This window comes from Botryllus schlosseri, unplaced genomic scaffold (assembly GCF_051294905.1).
Source record: "Botryllus schlosseri isolate E-star unplaced genomic scaffold, Bs_hap1 Bs18a, whole genome shotgun sequence".
Classification (NCBI taxonomy): Eukaryota; Metazoa; Chordata; class Ascidiacea; order Stolidobranchia; family Styelidae; genus Botryllus; species Botryllus schlosseri.
In genome coordinates this window covers 214,563-232,028 of record NW_027648627.1, presented here as the reverse complement: position 1 = coordinate 232,028, position 17,466 = coordinate 214,563, and the positions used below count along the sequence as shown (strand labels likewise).

General features: G+C 41.4%; 2 protein-coding genes and 1 long non-coding RNA gene across 4 annotated transcripts in view; 1 reads left to right on the top strand and 2 right to left on the bottom strand.

Moving 5' to 3' along the window:
* Positions 1-14,390, bottom strand: part of LOC145459839 (uncharacterized) — a 311,519-nt gene extending 297,129 nt beyond the window's left edge. For both annotated transcript variants that reach the window (XM_080338360.1, XM_080338361.1), the window contains exon 1: positions 14,386-14,390. The gene's annotated coding sequence lies outside the window, so the exon portion shown is untranslated. The remainder of the gene's footprint in view (positions 1-14,385) is intronic.
* LOC145459861 (uncharacterized) lies at positions 3,343-5,134 on the bottom strand. The gene is made up of 2 exons (XR_013921574.1): positions 3,982-5,134; positions 3,343-3,919 (listed from the first exon to the last, which is right to left on the bottom strand). It is a non-coding gene; the product is annotated as an uncharacterized LOC145459861 (long non-coding RNA).
* On the top strand, positions 12,514-16,018 carry LOC145459836 (uncharacterized). Its single transcript, XM_080338357.1, has one exon. It carries the CDS (start codon positions 12,542-12,544, stop codon positions 14,585-14,587), a length of 2,046 nt encoding a protein of 681 aa, XP_080194483.1. The 5' UTR covers positions 12,514-12,541; the 3' UTR covers positions 14,588-16,018.
* Positions 16,019-17,466: the final 1,448 nt, after the last annotated feature.

Sequence of the window (17,466 nt, the reverse complement as noted above, 5' to 3'; positions counted from 1 at the left end):
ATGCGAACCCAGGCTGCAGGCGCTCGATGGCGTACGATTCCGGCAACGGTGCGTCAAGTCCTTCGGAAATGCTGAAGCGCGATGGATATGGACACACCCTGGTCAATCGCAGCATTCCCAGATTTTCGTCGACTGTATCGCGCGGTCCGCTGAACATGCGAGTCGATGGCAATATGACCTTTCGCAGCCATACCGCCATGTAAACTTACTACTGGATATTTCGCGATAGTGTCGGAGCGAAATAATGTCACGAATCTTCCAGTGTTAGATCGCAAGTCGTTAGTAGGGCTGGGCACAATGATTCGCGTGGTCGAAGGTGATTTTTTCTGGTACTGAAATCGTACGCTCGTATACTTTTCATTCAGTGTGCATGCCTCTTCTTTACTTCGCGCACGCCAGGTGGGTGTCTGATCTCAAAGACTACTCCATGTCGTTTCGACATCTTCCTATCTTTTCATTCTATCGCAGTCTTGTGGTGTATTGATCTGATGAAATTGATAAAAATAAATTGAAATTTGAGTTAACTGTTTTAGGCTATGCTACAGCTCCACTATATATTGTTGGTGTTTGATTCATGGCCGTTTTGAGATCGCATTTTTGTATCACCGTTACTGCGCATTTCATTGATTGGCTCAATAAGCATCATACCAACATGCAGTGTGTTTTGTGCTTCATGGTGTGTGATAGCGGGTGTAGATCACAGTAGAGAGTCACTAAATATTCATAAACATAAAGCTGAATATTTCGAGAAAAGCTTTGTGACAAATCGAGTAAAATTTTTGAGATTGTCAAGGTGAATGGTCGGTTAGGATTGATATTTGCATGCAGCCAGTGCCATGCATAGAGTGGTCCGAAGTTGAAATGCAAAGAATTTCAGCCAAATATGTTATAATGACGAGAACTATTATTATATGTTGAAGTCACACAGTGCAGAACCTACCAAGGTTCGTCTGTGAAACCTCTAAATTTCTGAGGTTCGCATCAGTGATGAGCATCGGTTGAGTAAAAATAGAATGAGATTATCAGCATCATCTGTTGTTTCTCTGATGATTGTGAAATCCTGTGGCTAAATGCAATTACCATTCATTACTTGTTCATGCTTATTGCTTTTCGAACTTCGATTGCTGTTCCTATGATATCAGCGATTTTTCGTTGCTGCTCCAAAATGTCAGTGATCTGCATTGTTATAATAATCTCTGAGCTTTGTATTGCTGTTATAATCAGAGGTGGTCAAAGTGGTCAAGAAAACTACTCAAGTAGAAGTAGCGACGAAAAAAGTCTACTCAAATACGAGTAGAAGTACTTCTTCAATAAGCCACTTACAACTACTTGAGGTAAAAGTAAAATTGACCGACTTTAAATCTACTTTCAAGTAAGTAAGTAGTTTTGAAAACAGCCTTAATTTATTCGCATGGACTGTCAAAAGCTGCGAATTGAGCTATGCGGCAGGTGCAAACAGCTTGATTTGTATTGATGCATTCCCGGAGGTATCAATTTTCGACAGCATTAGCATTGTTTCGCGCCATGGGATGAAAATTATAGTATTGATATGAGAATGCAATACTAACCAATTGTTTACTAGAAGACCGCGTCAGATATGGCACCCTACCCCATATTTTAAGGCCCCAAGTTCAGGCGAAGAGCAATACATAGACGTTGTATCGGATACGGTTTCATCACTTTTCGCGATTAGTATACGTAAATAACAAATATTGTGGATCGTAAAAGTTATATTTAGTGTACCTTTATTTTCGGAAAATAGGGGCATTACTACACTTGCTTTTAAGCTTCAACATGTATGTTCTGCAGACAAAAGACCTAAAAATAATTAGAACTCAAAGTATGATACTCGAAATTGAAATACAAAGACCACTTCTAAACAGCGGAAATTTATATCTCATGTCTTTTTTCCATAAAGATTGGAAGGTGCTCTGCTAAAACAGGTGCAGCGTGAAAAAAACTGGATTTTTCAGATTAGCAAGACACGTAATGGGCTTCTAGAGTACGATTTGATTGGTAATTGCTAGATTGCGAAACGGTAGTTTCAAACTTTATGATGGGCCATACTTACTGTGATGGAATATTTGATACAGACGACAATGCGGTGGAAGCAGAACTAAGTAATCCGGTACCTAAATTACATTCACTGATACTTTACTGAAAACATATTTGTCAGTCCATAACTAGCCTACTGTGCGCGAAGCGCGACGAAATTTCTGGTCTTTACATGACTTATATGAATATTAAATGTTAGTATTACTCGAAAACAGCCCCGAAATTCCTCAGGCTATCTTTCGTATTGGGGGATTAAACTACTTCTACTTGACAAACTGAAAATAGCGAAAAGTAAGTAAGTAGATCACAAAATATTACGAAGTAGAAGTAGAGAAAAACAGATCTACTTGAGTAAGTACCAGAAGTAGAGGAAAACTACTCAAGTACTTCAAAAAAGTAGAAGTACTTCGTTACTGACCACCTCTGGAGATCGGGCACTAGGCCGAGGTGGATGCCAGGTTAAAACCGCAACTGGTCGTTCGTTCATTACATCGCTTTGTGTCTTATCACATTGTACACTGTGTTTCTTGTTCGGATGAAAATATAATCCGACGAATATCGAATATTCGAACAACAAAATCGAGATCATTGCCTGGGTCGGATTCTTGACAGACTAATTTCGTTAGTAAGCGTACTCTACGCTAAAACATCTCTCTTCATTGCTTCCCATATTTTAGTTGCTTCTGTCGTCAATTCTCCTTCGAGAGCGGGGAGATAACGTAGCGGTGAGCGTCGGCGTCATCCAAGCAGGCGGCTCGACTCGACTCACGATTTTTTGTGACTCGACTTGACTCGAGTCATTTTCTTGAAATGGGAAAATGACTCGACTCGAGTCAATATTTCGATTGACTCGACTTGTACTCAAGTCATTACGCATGACTCGACCCAAGTCTTTGACTCGGCTTATTTTACATGACTTGAAGATGAAGAAATTTGCAAATCGTAATGGCTAGATCAACGCATCTGACGAATTCTGCCGCCATCGCTATTTGTCACCACTGCTTCCGATGTACTTGTCTGATATCAGATATGCCGCCGTAAAAACAACAGACAATGGTACATATTAGCAATGCATTGCACAAAATGATCCAGTCGAGCTCGACAGACCGCGAAGTCCGTCTCCAGCCGTGCTCAAACTCATTCTCGAGTTGCGCTCTCTGAATACCGATTGTTACGCAATTTTGACGCAAAGTGAGTTTGAGCACTGAGTAAGGTTTCTTGAATACGGGCCCTAGTGACTTGGTTACAACCCTGTCACCACACCACCCCATATTTGTACACTCGCAATGAATTTCTGCAGATACAGTATGTAATGAAACCACAATATGAAATCGGCAACGAAACCACAGCAGAAGGCAATGAAACCACGGTAAAAGTCATTAAGAAATAAGCAGTGGAACCACAGTAAAAGTCACAAAGAAATAAGCAATGTTGAAATGAAATAAACAATGTTCTTTCCAATTCTCTACTAGTTGCTGACGATTACCCCTGACGAGTGTCAGCCGAAAATATTCGGGTTCATTTCAATGTGAATATACTATTTAAATAAGCAATCGAACGACAGGAAACGTCATTGAGAAATAAGCATTGGAACCATTATAAAAGTCACAAAGAAATAAGCAGTGGAACCACAGTAAAAGTCAGAGAAATAAGCAAGCACATACAACCGACTCCATAAATCTGAGCTTTTCGCATTCCGCTCACTTCAAGGACTCCAGCACACCTTGCACAAACGGTTTCTTCTGGCGTCAATTCTGAAATTATTCCTTCCTTCAAATATTCATTAGGTATCTTCTCCGGGATCAGTTTATGCTCGAGAAAATACTTCATATTCAATTGCATGTCATCAGTAGGAGGTTGAGTACTGTAAATCAAATATTAAGAAACTAAATATGGAATCTTTGAAAGTCATGCAATGAAGATTACCTCGACATACATGATATGAGATCTGGTTCAGTCTGGAACACATACCATTTCGCGATATGAGATCTGTTTCAGTCTGGAACACATACCATTTCGCCAGTGTGATGTGCAAGAATGTTCCAGTTTTCCATGAGCACAGACATGACCATGAGCCTCCGTCAACGTCAAATGTCACCCGCACTCTTTCACTAGGACTATAGTATGTCTTCTCGCCAGTGAAGATAGAATAATACTTGTATTTCTTCGAAATATTGAATGCTTCAGAATTCGCATGCACCACGAGTGGAGCATTGCATTGCACACTCCTCATTCTTTCATTGCTGCATTTTTCACTAGTTGCGGTTGATATTAGCTTCATTTCAACGAGGGTGTTCAAAACCTTTTCATCTAAATCAATGTTTGCACATGGACGTGCATTTTCTACAGCATCTAAATGATCACATTGGACCCCGGGATTTTTGTCCTTGAGGGTCCCAAAAATTGATATACAGTCTTTGTCTTCACACCCAATCAGGCTTCTTAATAAATGCTTCGTAACATGCAAAGGAGCAGCTTGGCCTGATGATCCTTGGGAGACCATAAACACACCATTTTTCGGATCAATACAAACTGCAGGAACGGTTGCTGGAAGGCCGTGGGCATTTTGTTCATGTCTTGTCAAGCCATGAGACCTAGCATATGACTTGTCGCAATTGGTGCATTGCTTTTTACTTTTACTATCTGCCGGTTGACTTAAACGACGAGTCTTGCTTTCCTTGTTTGGTGGCGGATTGCCACATACTTTCTGTAAATGACTTTCAAATGTACCACGTCGACCAAGAACTTTAGTGCAGGTATGGCAGTGGTAGTGACTCCTGCCTCTGGCCTGACCAATACGTTCCATACACTTCGAACGGCATGGTACGATATAGCCTGGAATATGTGAATACAATTAGATACACAAGGGTAAATCCATGTCAAATCAACCACACTCGTATCCACTTGGTCTCAGACCAATATGGAATCGGTGTCTCTCACCAAATTTATTACGCTAAACGTACCAGGATTTCAACCCGGGTCTCAGATTGCAATAAAAACGGAGCTGCGTAAATCTGGTATATAGCCCTGAGTGCAGTAAACCTAATCAAAATTGGTCAATGCACCAGAGTTATCGCCTTTTAAAAAATGATCATTTCGGATTATAGTGTATAATGATAGAATAAATTGAAGGAAACATTTCCCCCAATCAAATAGATCATGCATAACATAAACTAGCGCAATTATGTCTACACGAAAATTGGAAAGTAACATGTCATATGAAAGCTGGTTCAGAGAGAAACATGGCTGACATGTCTTGCTAACTAATATTTGATGGGTATAAGTAGCCTACCTTCAAATATATCAACTTTACATAAATACTTCTGAATCCATTGGGTAGGCCTACCGGTTACAATTCAATTTGAGATTAACCAAAGCAGAGACTGGGTTCACTCTCAAGTCTCAGATTTTGCTGAAAATTGCCTCAAAACATGATTTCCAGTTCTCAAGTAATCGCAAGCCATGATAATATCAAGCTTTTTAACACTCAGTCAATTACCCATAAATCACAATCGAGTAGAGTTTCTTCACTGAGGAATGCAACATGGCTATATACTCGGGTAAAATCTTTACTCACCTTGTCGACAGCGTGAGGTACACGATGAGCCCAGAGTACCGCCTCGATATGCTCATGTAGCTTTTCTGGCGTTTTGATTTCGCGGAGGCCACAATTAAGTTCTTGAACTGTTATGATTCTAATGAAGTAAACCAATGATGAAGTGTGTCAAATCCTCAGCTAGAGCAATCGCTGTCATTGCTGCAAGGAAACTCGATAAGCATCGAAAGACGTCTACCATAGTGTTCTATGTAGCGAACATCTTTTGTTTGTCGGCGTTAAAGCTCTCAACTTCGACCCTGACTACCCTCAAATAAGATCCTATGCGCTAGACAAATTCAGACGCCAAGTAGCTATACGGCGTCTCACGTTTCGGACGCCAAACGCCGTATAGCTAGCTACTCGGCGTCTCACCATAACAGACGCCAAACGCCATCTAGCGTCACAAGTTCAGCCGCCAAACGCCGTGTAGACATTTGGCCGCCGCTCGGCGTCTGGCGTCTGGCGTTTGGCCTCTGAGCGGGTTTAACCCCTGTTGCCCGTTTTGTAACAAATTGGTCCTTTAGGCTGCAGAGAGAAGATTGTACCACCACGACTTGGTAGAATTCGTGCTCTTCTACTAATATAGGGTTGAATTCAACTCAAGTTAAATCAAGAAGTCTACAACAGTGAAAGTGGCGCGAATATAGCATACGAACTAGGCAAACTTTTTCTATGGATCAGCAAACCTAGCAGTATCTCGACTCGACCTAAATCCATGTCTCCGAGGAAGAAACATATGTAGTACCCAGGTGGATTGTTAACATTATACAAACAGGCTGTTGCACTTGCACTTGGCACCTTGGCAGCAGATAAAGTGACCTGGACCTAATATTTCGATATGCAGGGGTGTCAAACATACGGCCCGCGGGCCGCATCCGGCCCACCAAGCAATTCTGAGTAGATTGAACAAATCTTTATTTTTCAGCACAGCATTTGCAGCAAATATTGAGATTTTTTGCAGGAAATACGTCCTTGTTCATAGGGTCCATAATAACCACCCAACTACGGCGCCGTGGTTTCACTCTAGATATCGCTATAGTGATATATCGGTGGAATTGATATCCAATTTCAAGAAGACAAAAAGTGTACACTAAATTTAAAGTTATTTACACAAGCTAAAACGCCAATGCGGAACCTTTATATGCAGTTTACGCGGAGAAAATATTAGTTGCACAAATGCATTATAAAAATATCTGCAACTCAGCAACGTCAGTATGCTGGCGGCGCATAATTACGTCATACATCAGATGCTGGCGGTGCTTAGTTACGTCACACAGTTCCGGACGAATAGCCTGGACTACGGCTGCGGGCTATTCATCCGGTTCCGGACGAATAGCCACTGCCTTTTTTTTAGTCAACCGAGCAAAATGTGGTCTTTTAGTGCAACTTTTGAGAAATAATAAATGTAACTTTTTACAGTAACTTTTGTCAAAAATAAATGCAACTTTCGACGGATTTAACTGCAACAAAAACTTGCCCTACGACTACGTTACCGATGGATTTCTGCGTAATTCTGACGACATCATTCTAAATGCTTTGTACATGATTGTACATGCTAGCTTGCTAACCAATTTGTGGTTGCTATGCGACCTAGTCACGTGATCGAAGTCATGCAAAAGGCCTATTACCAATGAGCTGATAAAAGTGGTCAAAGGTAATAATATCCTCCACAATGGATGGTACCTGATGAAGCGTACAATCAGTGGTTTATCAGGAATATCTGTGGTAAGCAGCAAAGCTAGCGGTAACTTCGAAGTTCGAGTACACTGAAATCGTAGTTGCTGGCTGCGAATGCGATCATAGTGTTCTGACACACTCAGTGTTGCCAATTTAGCGATTTTCGCGCTAGATCTAGCGATTTTTCATCCGGTTTAGCGCCAAAAAATATGGATCTAGCGCCTAGCGATAAATCTAGCGATTTTTGAAAAAGTATTTAGCGATTATTTAGCGCTTTTTTACCGAAAATAACCATTAAAGATCAGATCTGGCTGACGACTAATTAGCTATACCGGTCACCAGAGTGCGGAATCCGGTGATATATAATTATAGATTACTACCTACTGATAGATAGTAGTAGATACGCAACTCCTGGCGGTTACGCATGGGCAAACAGTGTCTCTTCTTGCTGAGTAATCTAAAAGTAGCATAGTTGGCAGTGCTACATCTGGCGACCTGAACGCTGAAATTTAATATAATTGGCCAATGGCAATGATCGAAAGATGGTGTCGCAGTGATTTCGAAAATACAAAATAAAATCTCGTACGGACAATGGAACCATGCACCTCGAAACAGCCCGCAAAGTCTGAAAACCGGCATTATTGCTCCAACAATGGCACCACCGCAACACAATAATGAACATAACAATGACCATGCAATTTCGTCCAGCGATTGTTCTTATCAATGCCGATTTCCATGCTTTGGGGGCTGTTTTGAGGTCGCTCCAATGACTGGTCATTCGTTTAAGACCAGATTAATTACATTTCATACACCGGGTTGGTCCTCGGATTATTTTCTTGAGGTCTCTACTTATAGTGGCAAACAAACCCGTTTCAATGTCGTGTTGTGTCGGATCAAGTCGCATGTCGTGTACACGTGTGTCAAGTCGCATGTCGTTTTCAAGTAGGCCAACTCCAACACAGTTTAGAGAAGAAGTCAAGCGCATAACCACGGTACATCGCATTACGTATTCACGGACGCATCGAGTATGGCACGCTGATATAGTGAGCGGTTATGTCTGCAAACCTGGTCAGTGTTCAGGTTCACGTATAGCGATCGTTGCGCAAAGCGATCTGCTTTATCGAAATGCACTGCCGTTTTGTCCCGCTTAGATATGACTATTACGTATTATGAACTATAAATATGATAAGTGATTTTGGCCCCAGACGAGTAAAATATAGCTGAGAAGAATATATCGATATAATGGTTCAATTTAACACCTTTTGCAGATTTAGCGCTATTTTATAGCGCTTTTTTCTCAATATTTAGCGCTATCTAGCGATTTTTGACACCAGTTTTAGCGATTTTCTTCCATCCGGAGTTGGCAACACTGGACACACTACGGTATGCTCAGTGGTGGCTTTTGGGGTAGGCGAGGTAGGCGGTCGCCTAGGGCCCCCCCTGGTTGATTTACGCGCTTTCGAGGGCCCCCCCTCCTCGGTTCACGCGCTTTTTCCAACTGTTTCTCCGGTTTACTCGCTTTTTTTCAAGTATTACCATTTTCTGAATAACCGCGGAATCCTTGTATCCATAGGCTAAAGAATATGGTATTGTACCGTAAAGACAGGTCAATCATCAATTTTCATTTTTTAGTAATCATTTTATGAATAACCACAAAAATCCATGCACCAATGTAGAATATGGGGCACTTCTTCGATGGCAGTCAGAGATCGAAAAGTGTTCACCATGATCACCAATCAATGTTTCCTATGAACACGAACAAAAATTTATAAACGTCAAAATATATTGTTTTGTTTTTGCGTTTGGAGAGGGTTAGGGTCAAAGTTGGGTTTAGGGTATCCCAAGATTAGGGTTGGGGGGATATTAGGGTTGTGGGAGGGGGGATATCAGGGTTGCGGGAGGGGGGATATTAGGGTTTAGGGAGGGGGTATTAGGGCTGGGGTTAGGGGGATATTAGGGTTGTGGGAGGGGGATATTAGGGTTGGGGGATATTAGGATTGGAGTTAGGGGGATATTAGGGTTGCGGGAGGGGGATATTAGGGTTGTGGGAGGGGGGATATTAGGGTTGCGGGATGGGGTATTAGGGCTGGGGTTAGGGGGATATTAGGGTTGTGGGAGGGGGATATTAGGGTTGGGGGGATATTAGGGTTGTGGGAGGGGGGATATTAGGTTTAGGGTAGGGGATTAGGGGAGAGGGAGATTGGAGGTGGGTAGGGTATCCCAAGATTAGGGTTGGAGGTGGCTTAGGTTCAAAGTTTTAAAAGGTTTAACCCACCTCCAATCTCCTTTCCCCCAACCCTATTATCCCCTCTCCCACAGCCCTAATTTCCCCCTAACCCCAACATCCCCCTCCCACAACCCTAATATCCCCCCTCCCGCAACCCTAATATCCCCCCTCCCACAACCCTAATATCCCCCTTCCCTAATCTTGAGATACCTAACCCCAACTTTGACCGTAACCCTCTTCCAATCTCCCTTTTCCCCCCACCCTAATACCCCCACCCCAACCCTAATATCCGTCACTCCAAAGGCACTAAAAACCAGTTTATTTTGACGTTTATAAATTTTTGTTCATGTTCATGGAAAACATTGATTGGTGATCATGGTGAACACTTTTCGATCTCTGACTGCCATCGAAGAAGTGCCGAATATGGTACGGTACCGTAAGCAGTAGTCGATCATTAAATTTCTGCACTAGTTGCAAGAGCTCACTTTGATTTGATGATCCCAATCCATTTTGCCATTAGCTAAAGGCCTCCCCCTCCTACATTTACGCGAATGTTATCATTTTGCAGAAAACTGAAAATACATGTACCCAAGTAGAATATAATACCGTAAACAGTAGTCAATCATTAAATTTCTGCACCCGCTAAAATGGCTTATTTTGATTTTATGAAGGGGCCCCCCTTCTACATTTATGCGAAATTTAGTTATAATTTTGCGAATAACTGTGAAAATACATGTAGAATATAGTACCGTAAGCAGTAGTCAATCATTAAATTACTGCACCCGCTAAAAGCTTACTTTGATTTTATGAGGGGCCCCCCTTCTTCATTTACGCGATTTTTGGTTATCATTTTACGAATAACCGTGAAAATATATGTACTCATGTAGCATATGGTACCGTAAACAGTAGTCGATCATTGAATTTCTGCATCCGATAAAAGAGCTTACTTTGATTTTATGAGCCCCCCTTACATTTATGCGAATTTTAGTTGTCATTTTACGAGTAACCTTGAAAATATATGTACCCATGTAGAATATGGTACCGTAACCAATAGTCTATCGTTAAATTTCTGCACCCGCTAATAGAGCTTACTTTGATTTTATGAGCCCCCCTCCTACATTTATGCGAATATTCTCTCTATAACTTACAATTTTCTCATTAGTGCGTGTAACTGTTTATTTACAAATTGCGCTGCTACTATAGTACCGTATCTCCGTATACTTCAAAGTTTGTTGTTGTTGTTGTCATTGTGACAATGCGAATATCATGGTTTGTGATTGTGATTGTTGCGTCATACTTGGCCTTTTTAATTTTGCTTTTAAATCTATTTAAATCCCTTAGGTTGAAGTTAACTCTTGAAAAGAGGCACCAAAAAATTCTCTGAGTTCATTAAATATTATATTACAATGGATGTTGTATTGAAAGCTCTATTCTTACAGATCGTGCAACTAACTCTTCACGGGTGATACCAGTACTGATGTGTTCCTGTGGTATTACTGGTGTTGCACCACATCGTCTGTCGCACATTTTGCTTCTATGCCTTATCATGCAACAAAATCTTCTTTGTAGCAAAAAGATAGGCCCAATCCAGCACCTGGCTGAAACCTTGACGTGGTGTGCTGGCTTATTACTAATGTCAGCCGACAGCTTTCTGGATTGATGTGGTCTATTTGGCGTGCAGTTGCCTTGTTATATACTATTATGTCATGCTACATCCCATAATTTTTCTAAATAGGTAGATCTCGAAACACGCTATAGTTCACTTGAGTCACTTGTTTTCGAATATGCCAAGTCGTTTATTGTACTGTGGCATGACATTATAATTATTCTATATGCTGAAAGCTTTATCATGAAATACAGACAAAGCACTACCGGAACAGTGTATACGAGGTGAAGAGCAATAAAAGTATCATCAAGCGTTAGTGAGGGGGGTCTGGGGGGCGTAGCCCCCCAGAAGTTGCGATAATTTAGATAAGGAGGGCCCCCCGGAAGTATCGCCTAGGGCCCCCCCAATCGTAAGGCCACCACTGGGTATGCTGCAATGAACTATTTAACGTATGGCGATTATCGATCAGTCATAAAGTAAAAGCCGGTATGTGGTATATATGGTGGACTTATTTACTCATTCATGTCGCTCTATCATTCTGCCGATGCGTAAACGATAGGGTTGGTCGTTGGTGCATGAGCAGTGAGCAAGTCAATTCTACACCAGACTGGAATCAGTGGTTGTTTTCGTCAATAAGTTGCGCGTGACAGAAGGGTTTCTTCCATAGAATAATTGAAGAATTATATGAAAAGATGCGCGTGACGTTTGCCACCAATTCCACTCTGGATTCTACATTGATGATTGAGCATGAAAATGATCAGTTAACCACTCATCGTTGTTACTGTGTACATTTGTACCTGTCAATTTAGTTACATGACAAACTAACTATACTGTTTGGTTTTTGGAGTAGTTGTATATAGTTTTCGTTACGGATTTTAAAAAGTGATATATCGTTTTAGCACAGGCCGCAGCCCGCAGTGAAAGTTGTCATTTAGCGCAGTGATTTGTGTCATGAATTTCGTGATGCCACTGATACCTATGTTCTGTTGTGTGATGATCTTGGAGGTTGCAGCCATTGCTAGCTCAGAATCATCACATCTAACAGTGGCATAGCCAGACGTGCTTTTAGGGTTTAAAACCCCTACTCCCTAAGTCCTATTTCAAACTTATACTGTGGATGATACTGTCGATCCGATTCCGATAAAATCAAAATTAATTAGTTGCTTAGTAATTTATTCTAATTAATTCAGTTGTGTTTTAGTCAGTTACCGGTATAGTTGTTGACTTTTCGAGGTCGTGAGTTGTAGTCTAGTTCTATGGTTACACATTTAGGAAATTCAGTCTGACCATACCAGCAGGCGGTATTTATACCGACATGATAAAATCATAAATTCTATTTTTTCTAGAGTTTGTTCATTTATTTATATCGATCATCCAAATGGCTACTGCTCCGAGGATTCAACGCAAAGCAAGCAAAACGAAATCAAATCACGTTCTTGACGAGCACATGGAGTTGACCTTTCAGAATCTCAGCTTATTGCAATGTCCTTTTGAGGAGCTTAGACAAAAGAGCTCCGTCACCATACAAAAGTCTATGTTTGACAAACCCAATATCCGCGGACTTATCGCTCTCTGCTATTTCCTATTTCACAAGTTGGATCGGAAGAAGTGTCTCGCTGTGTTCAAATATTGTTACCCGACGTACTATAAAAAGAACGAGCAAGAATTTCAAAAGATATGCATATCGTGGTTGCGAGAATGTGCAAAAGACACTGCGTTTGATTTTCCTTCAATCGGGCCTGCGCTATTCATGAAAGCCAGCGGCCCGGAAGTTACGAAGTTTATTTTTACGTTCTCGGCATATGTTCTTGATGCATGCGCTAGAAGACTTTGTCCGGATGATGATATGATACTTCTGCCGCCGACATCCTGCCAAGATTCTCGCTTGGAAGATTTCCAAAAAGCAGCCCTGAAAGCTGCAACTGGTTGCGCCATGTCTGGTTTTACCGAAACCTTGCAGGTGTCCCGGGAATTGGATTTTGAGGTGCAACGTTTCATTCATTCCATGCTGTCAAAGTATAGAGAAAGAGAAAAAAAGTTGACGGAACTACGAAATGAGAAGCTTGATTTGCTTGGAAATTTGAAGATACCTGTGCCACGCAACGCCACCTTACCGAATCAGGATGCAATCAAGAAATTGGAAAGCGAGCTGCGATCAGAATTGAAGTCGGTGATGAAAAAATGGGATTTTATCATATCAAAGTGTGACGAAACTGGGGTTGAGAGAGAAATCGTAGCATCGATACTATCCCAAACCAGCACTGCAAAAACTTTAAGTTCCGCCGATTTAGACCTGAAAATACCTTCGTCTTTGATAAAAGATTGTAATCAGGAGATTGCTGAAAAAGTCGGCACGGACCTTTACCAATCCGAGATGCTTGACCTTGTCAGCTTCATAAAATTAACAAACATCGCGTTGCAACAAATATTATCGAAAATGCACGAAGGTATGCCTGATTTTGAAAGCTTCACTGTCACGCTGAAGGCCAGCAACATTGTCCATTCAAAGCAGGCGGTTAGTCTCCCTACTTTATTGAATGACTTACGGCATGGAACAATGCTTGCCGAGGAAATGAATGGTAAATTACGTAAAAAAGTGGACGAATGTATTTACAAAGACGAAATGAATAAAACTGTCTTAATTCCTGGCCTGGTAGCTCCAGAGAACAGTAATGCTACCACTAAATTTGATCCTAACGATAGCTTGAACATCCCGCGTGTAAGCCCCCCCCTACAGTTTACTGACGATGATATACTGGAGGAAATGGGAGCTCCCGAAACACCATTATCCCCCTCCGTGCTACGTATGATATCAGTTCTTCCTCCTTTCCCTGAATTCGAATCATCCGTACCGCAGTATACAAACTTTGATCGACCACAAACGCCATCTATTCCCCAATCTCCTAATAACCTTATAGATTCTCGAAACCAGATTGAATTTTCTCCTGAACCACAAATTGAGTCGCCGGTTCCTGTTGTTCTGGATGATGCCGTATCTCCATGCAATACGTCACCTCTGATACCGGATTTACCAACACCTGCGATTTCTTGTTGGGGCGCGGATGATTCTACATCACAACTGAAAGGGGGACATTTATTACTGGGACCATCGTCGCCGCTAAAGCCTAATTTACTCGACGACAGTTTTGAGCTGATTAATCCAACAGAAAACTGTCCACAAAAAAGTCCTTTCCGTCTGGTGCCTACAAGCGATAGCTCAACAATAATACAACAGTCAGAGCGAAGGAAACGCGCTGTTGACAATCTTGTACAGCACGTCGTTGATTTTACGCTTCAAAGAAACCAAGCGCTTTCTGTGGAATCACCATTAGACTATGAGTGTCACAATGGTTTTGATGTAACGAGGCAGTTGGATAATGCTGTGTTCATGTCGGTTGATAAGGTAGCCAGGACTCCTCCTTGAAAGTTGACCGTATCGGTGAAAGATTACACTGTGGACATTACGGAAGATGTCATCCTGCTCAAAAGACTACATCGGGTGAACAAGGCTGAATGAAATTGTGCTCGCCTGTTTCCATGGAGCATGATCAAAGTGTTATGTTAGCTGTTCATTTACTGATATTGTGTCTGGTAATGTTACTATGTCATTGCACCCGCCTGTGCGTATTGATTGACCAACGTCATAACTGAGGCTGGACAAATTCGAGAATCTGATCATTCGAGTGTCACCCGTTATGACGTTGCAGCAGTATAAATGATGTGGAAAGTTAAAATATGTACATTTTCGTGTGACCTCAAAGAATATAATGCCGGTTCGACATCTATTTCAAGATCATTAGGTCTTTTTTTGACCAAATCCATTCCATTGCATTTTATGATTGTGAGTTGTTCACGACTTTTCAGATACCGGTACGCCATTTTCCACATAGTGCTTGACTTTGTACTATGTATTTCGTATGCTGCGTCACCACCAATTGAGGTTTACAGTATTCCAAAAGGCAGGGTTGTAACCAAGTCACAAGGTCCCGAGTCACAAGTCATATCACTTTTGTAGTTTTGACTCCAGTCATTTTCAATTCACCACCGAGTCAAGTTCGAGTTCAAGTCAGCTAGTTGAGGGTCGAGTCCGAGTCATAGTGTTTTGACTCGAGTCCGAGTTCAACTCATCATGTTCACTGCTCAGTTTTCAGTTCAATGCGGTTCAACCCCTTTTATCAACGCTGCTCGAGTGATATTGAATGACTCGTGTTCATAATATAGTCATTTTCGAAAAACCAATAATGTAATGAAATCTAAACGAAATACCAATAATTTGGTGACTTTACTATTCTTCGAGATTACAATAAAATGTCTGTCTTGGCCGTCCCAGTCTCGAGTGCAAGTCGAGTCGACACAAAAATTTCCTCGAATCCACGCATATGAACCAAGTACTCGAGTCAAGTGGAGTCACCAAAAAATCTCGAGTCAAGTCTTATATGTTCCTTAAGAGTTAATTTTTCAACTAGAATTATAGCTGCGGTAGGCCTACTATGTTTCGGTGTCAAAGACTGTAAACTTCGGTTGGTCGAATCGCAGCAAACAAAACATGTTGTACCGTACAGAGCTACTCATGTTAGTGGATATGACATGTGGGAAGTCGTGACTCAAGAGCATTTTCAAAAAGTGAAATAATATCGCTGTGATAGAAAAATACCACATTACCTTTATTGTGATGCAGAACTGGTATTATATTCTTTACAGTGGCATAAAAGGCACATATTCGAACAATACACATCATTCATACTGTTGTGAAATCTCGAAATCCATACTGCATCTTGAAGTGCCTGGTGTAGTAGGCCTACCAATACGGCAAAAAATTCTCTTTTGGTATCTGTCATATGATATTGTTAATAAATGAAGCTTCTATGTACATGACGATTGGCCATCTTAGTGATTGGTTTCGGGGTTTCGTGACAAAGTCATTGTATTTTGCCGTGTAGGTAGCTGTAGGATATATATTGTGTCGTTACACCAGCATAATACTATGATGCCCTAATCAAGTTGAACTGTCACAATGCCATTGATCCACTCTATGTAGAGTAGCAATATAACAAAACTGCAAATGTGGAAAACGAAAAGTTTTGAAAGTGAATACTATAGTTGAAAAAGTGGACTGGGACAAGATGTTGCTTTCTTTCACTCCATAGTATGGTTTTAAAATATTTTCTCCCAGGAACTCGGAGAGTTTTCTATGATCCTGTAATATAGCTGGGAACCACTCCATGAGCCCCGGAAATTTCTGGCACAATCTTCAGGCCAGTCACCGGACACATGGAGAAGGAAGTCTTGAACACACTAGTTTCAAGCTGTTTCTAATGTTGATAATTTTCAAACCTACACCCTTTACCCTACTAAGAGTACAGACGTGCCTTTGAAATGGAGGCTTTTGATGTGGTGAGTGATGAAGTTCCGATACAGTACTCCTAATATTTGGAGTACACAGACCTCCAAATTTTGGAGTACTTACACAAGGGGCCATGTTATTTAGAGATACCATATGTCCTCCTTTCGGAGGATTTGTCCTCCTTCTTCAAGAAATCGAAAATGTCCTCCTTGATAACTTTTACAGCCAAACTAATGGACAGACAACTAAAAAATGCCATAAATGACGTGGAATCTGTAATGTGGATGTTCGAGCGGGTCTTTCTGGCGTAGAACTGGAAAATTGACTTTTTTTAGTCCACACAACAGGCATGAGTGGACGTCCCATAATAGCCTTCGGGTTAACGCTGCGAAATCCCAATTATTGGTCGTGAACTCCTGCGATAACCTAACCGTTGACATCGCTGGCCAACCAATTTCCAACACTAAAAATGCCAAATACCTTGGTGTTTTACTGGATTCGGACATGTCCTGGAAGAGTCACATACAATCACTCAAACCACAACGATCGAAGGTATGTGGTCTATTTCGCCGCCTTAGCTACACTCTGCCAATCAACGTGCTCTTGATACTCTTCAACCCTCTATTCCTATCAAAGTTACAATACGGAATTATTTGTTGGGGTTCTGCCTGCAAGAATACAATTGACCCACTGCAAAAACTTCAACATCGGATCATCTGTATCATTGCCAAAGCCCCACGGGGTCCTGGATGTGCAACTGATAAATCGCTTCTCAAAAGATTTGGTGTTCTAAACCTAGAAGATATGAGGAAGCTAGAAATTGCCAAGTTTATGTATCAGTCCATTGCGGTCAATGTCCCTCAAATTTCAACGACTACTTCACCTCGGAGACAAAAGCGCACAAGTACAGCACACGCGCGTCAACGAAGAACAACTACCATATGATCAGGACTGAATGC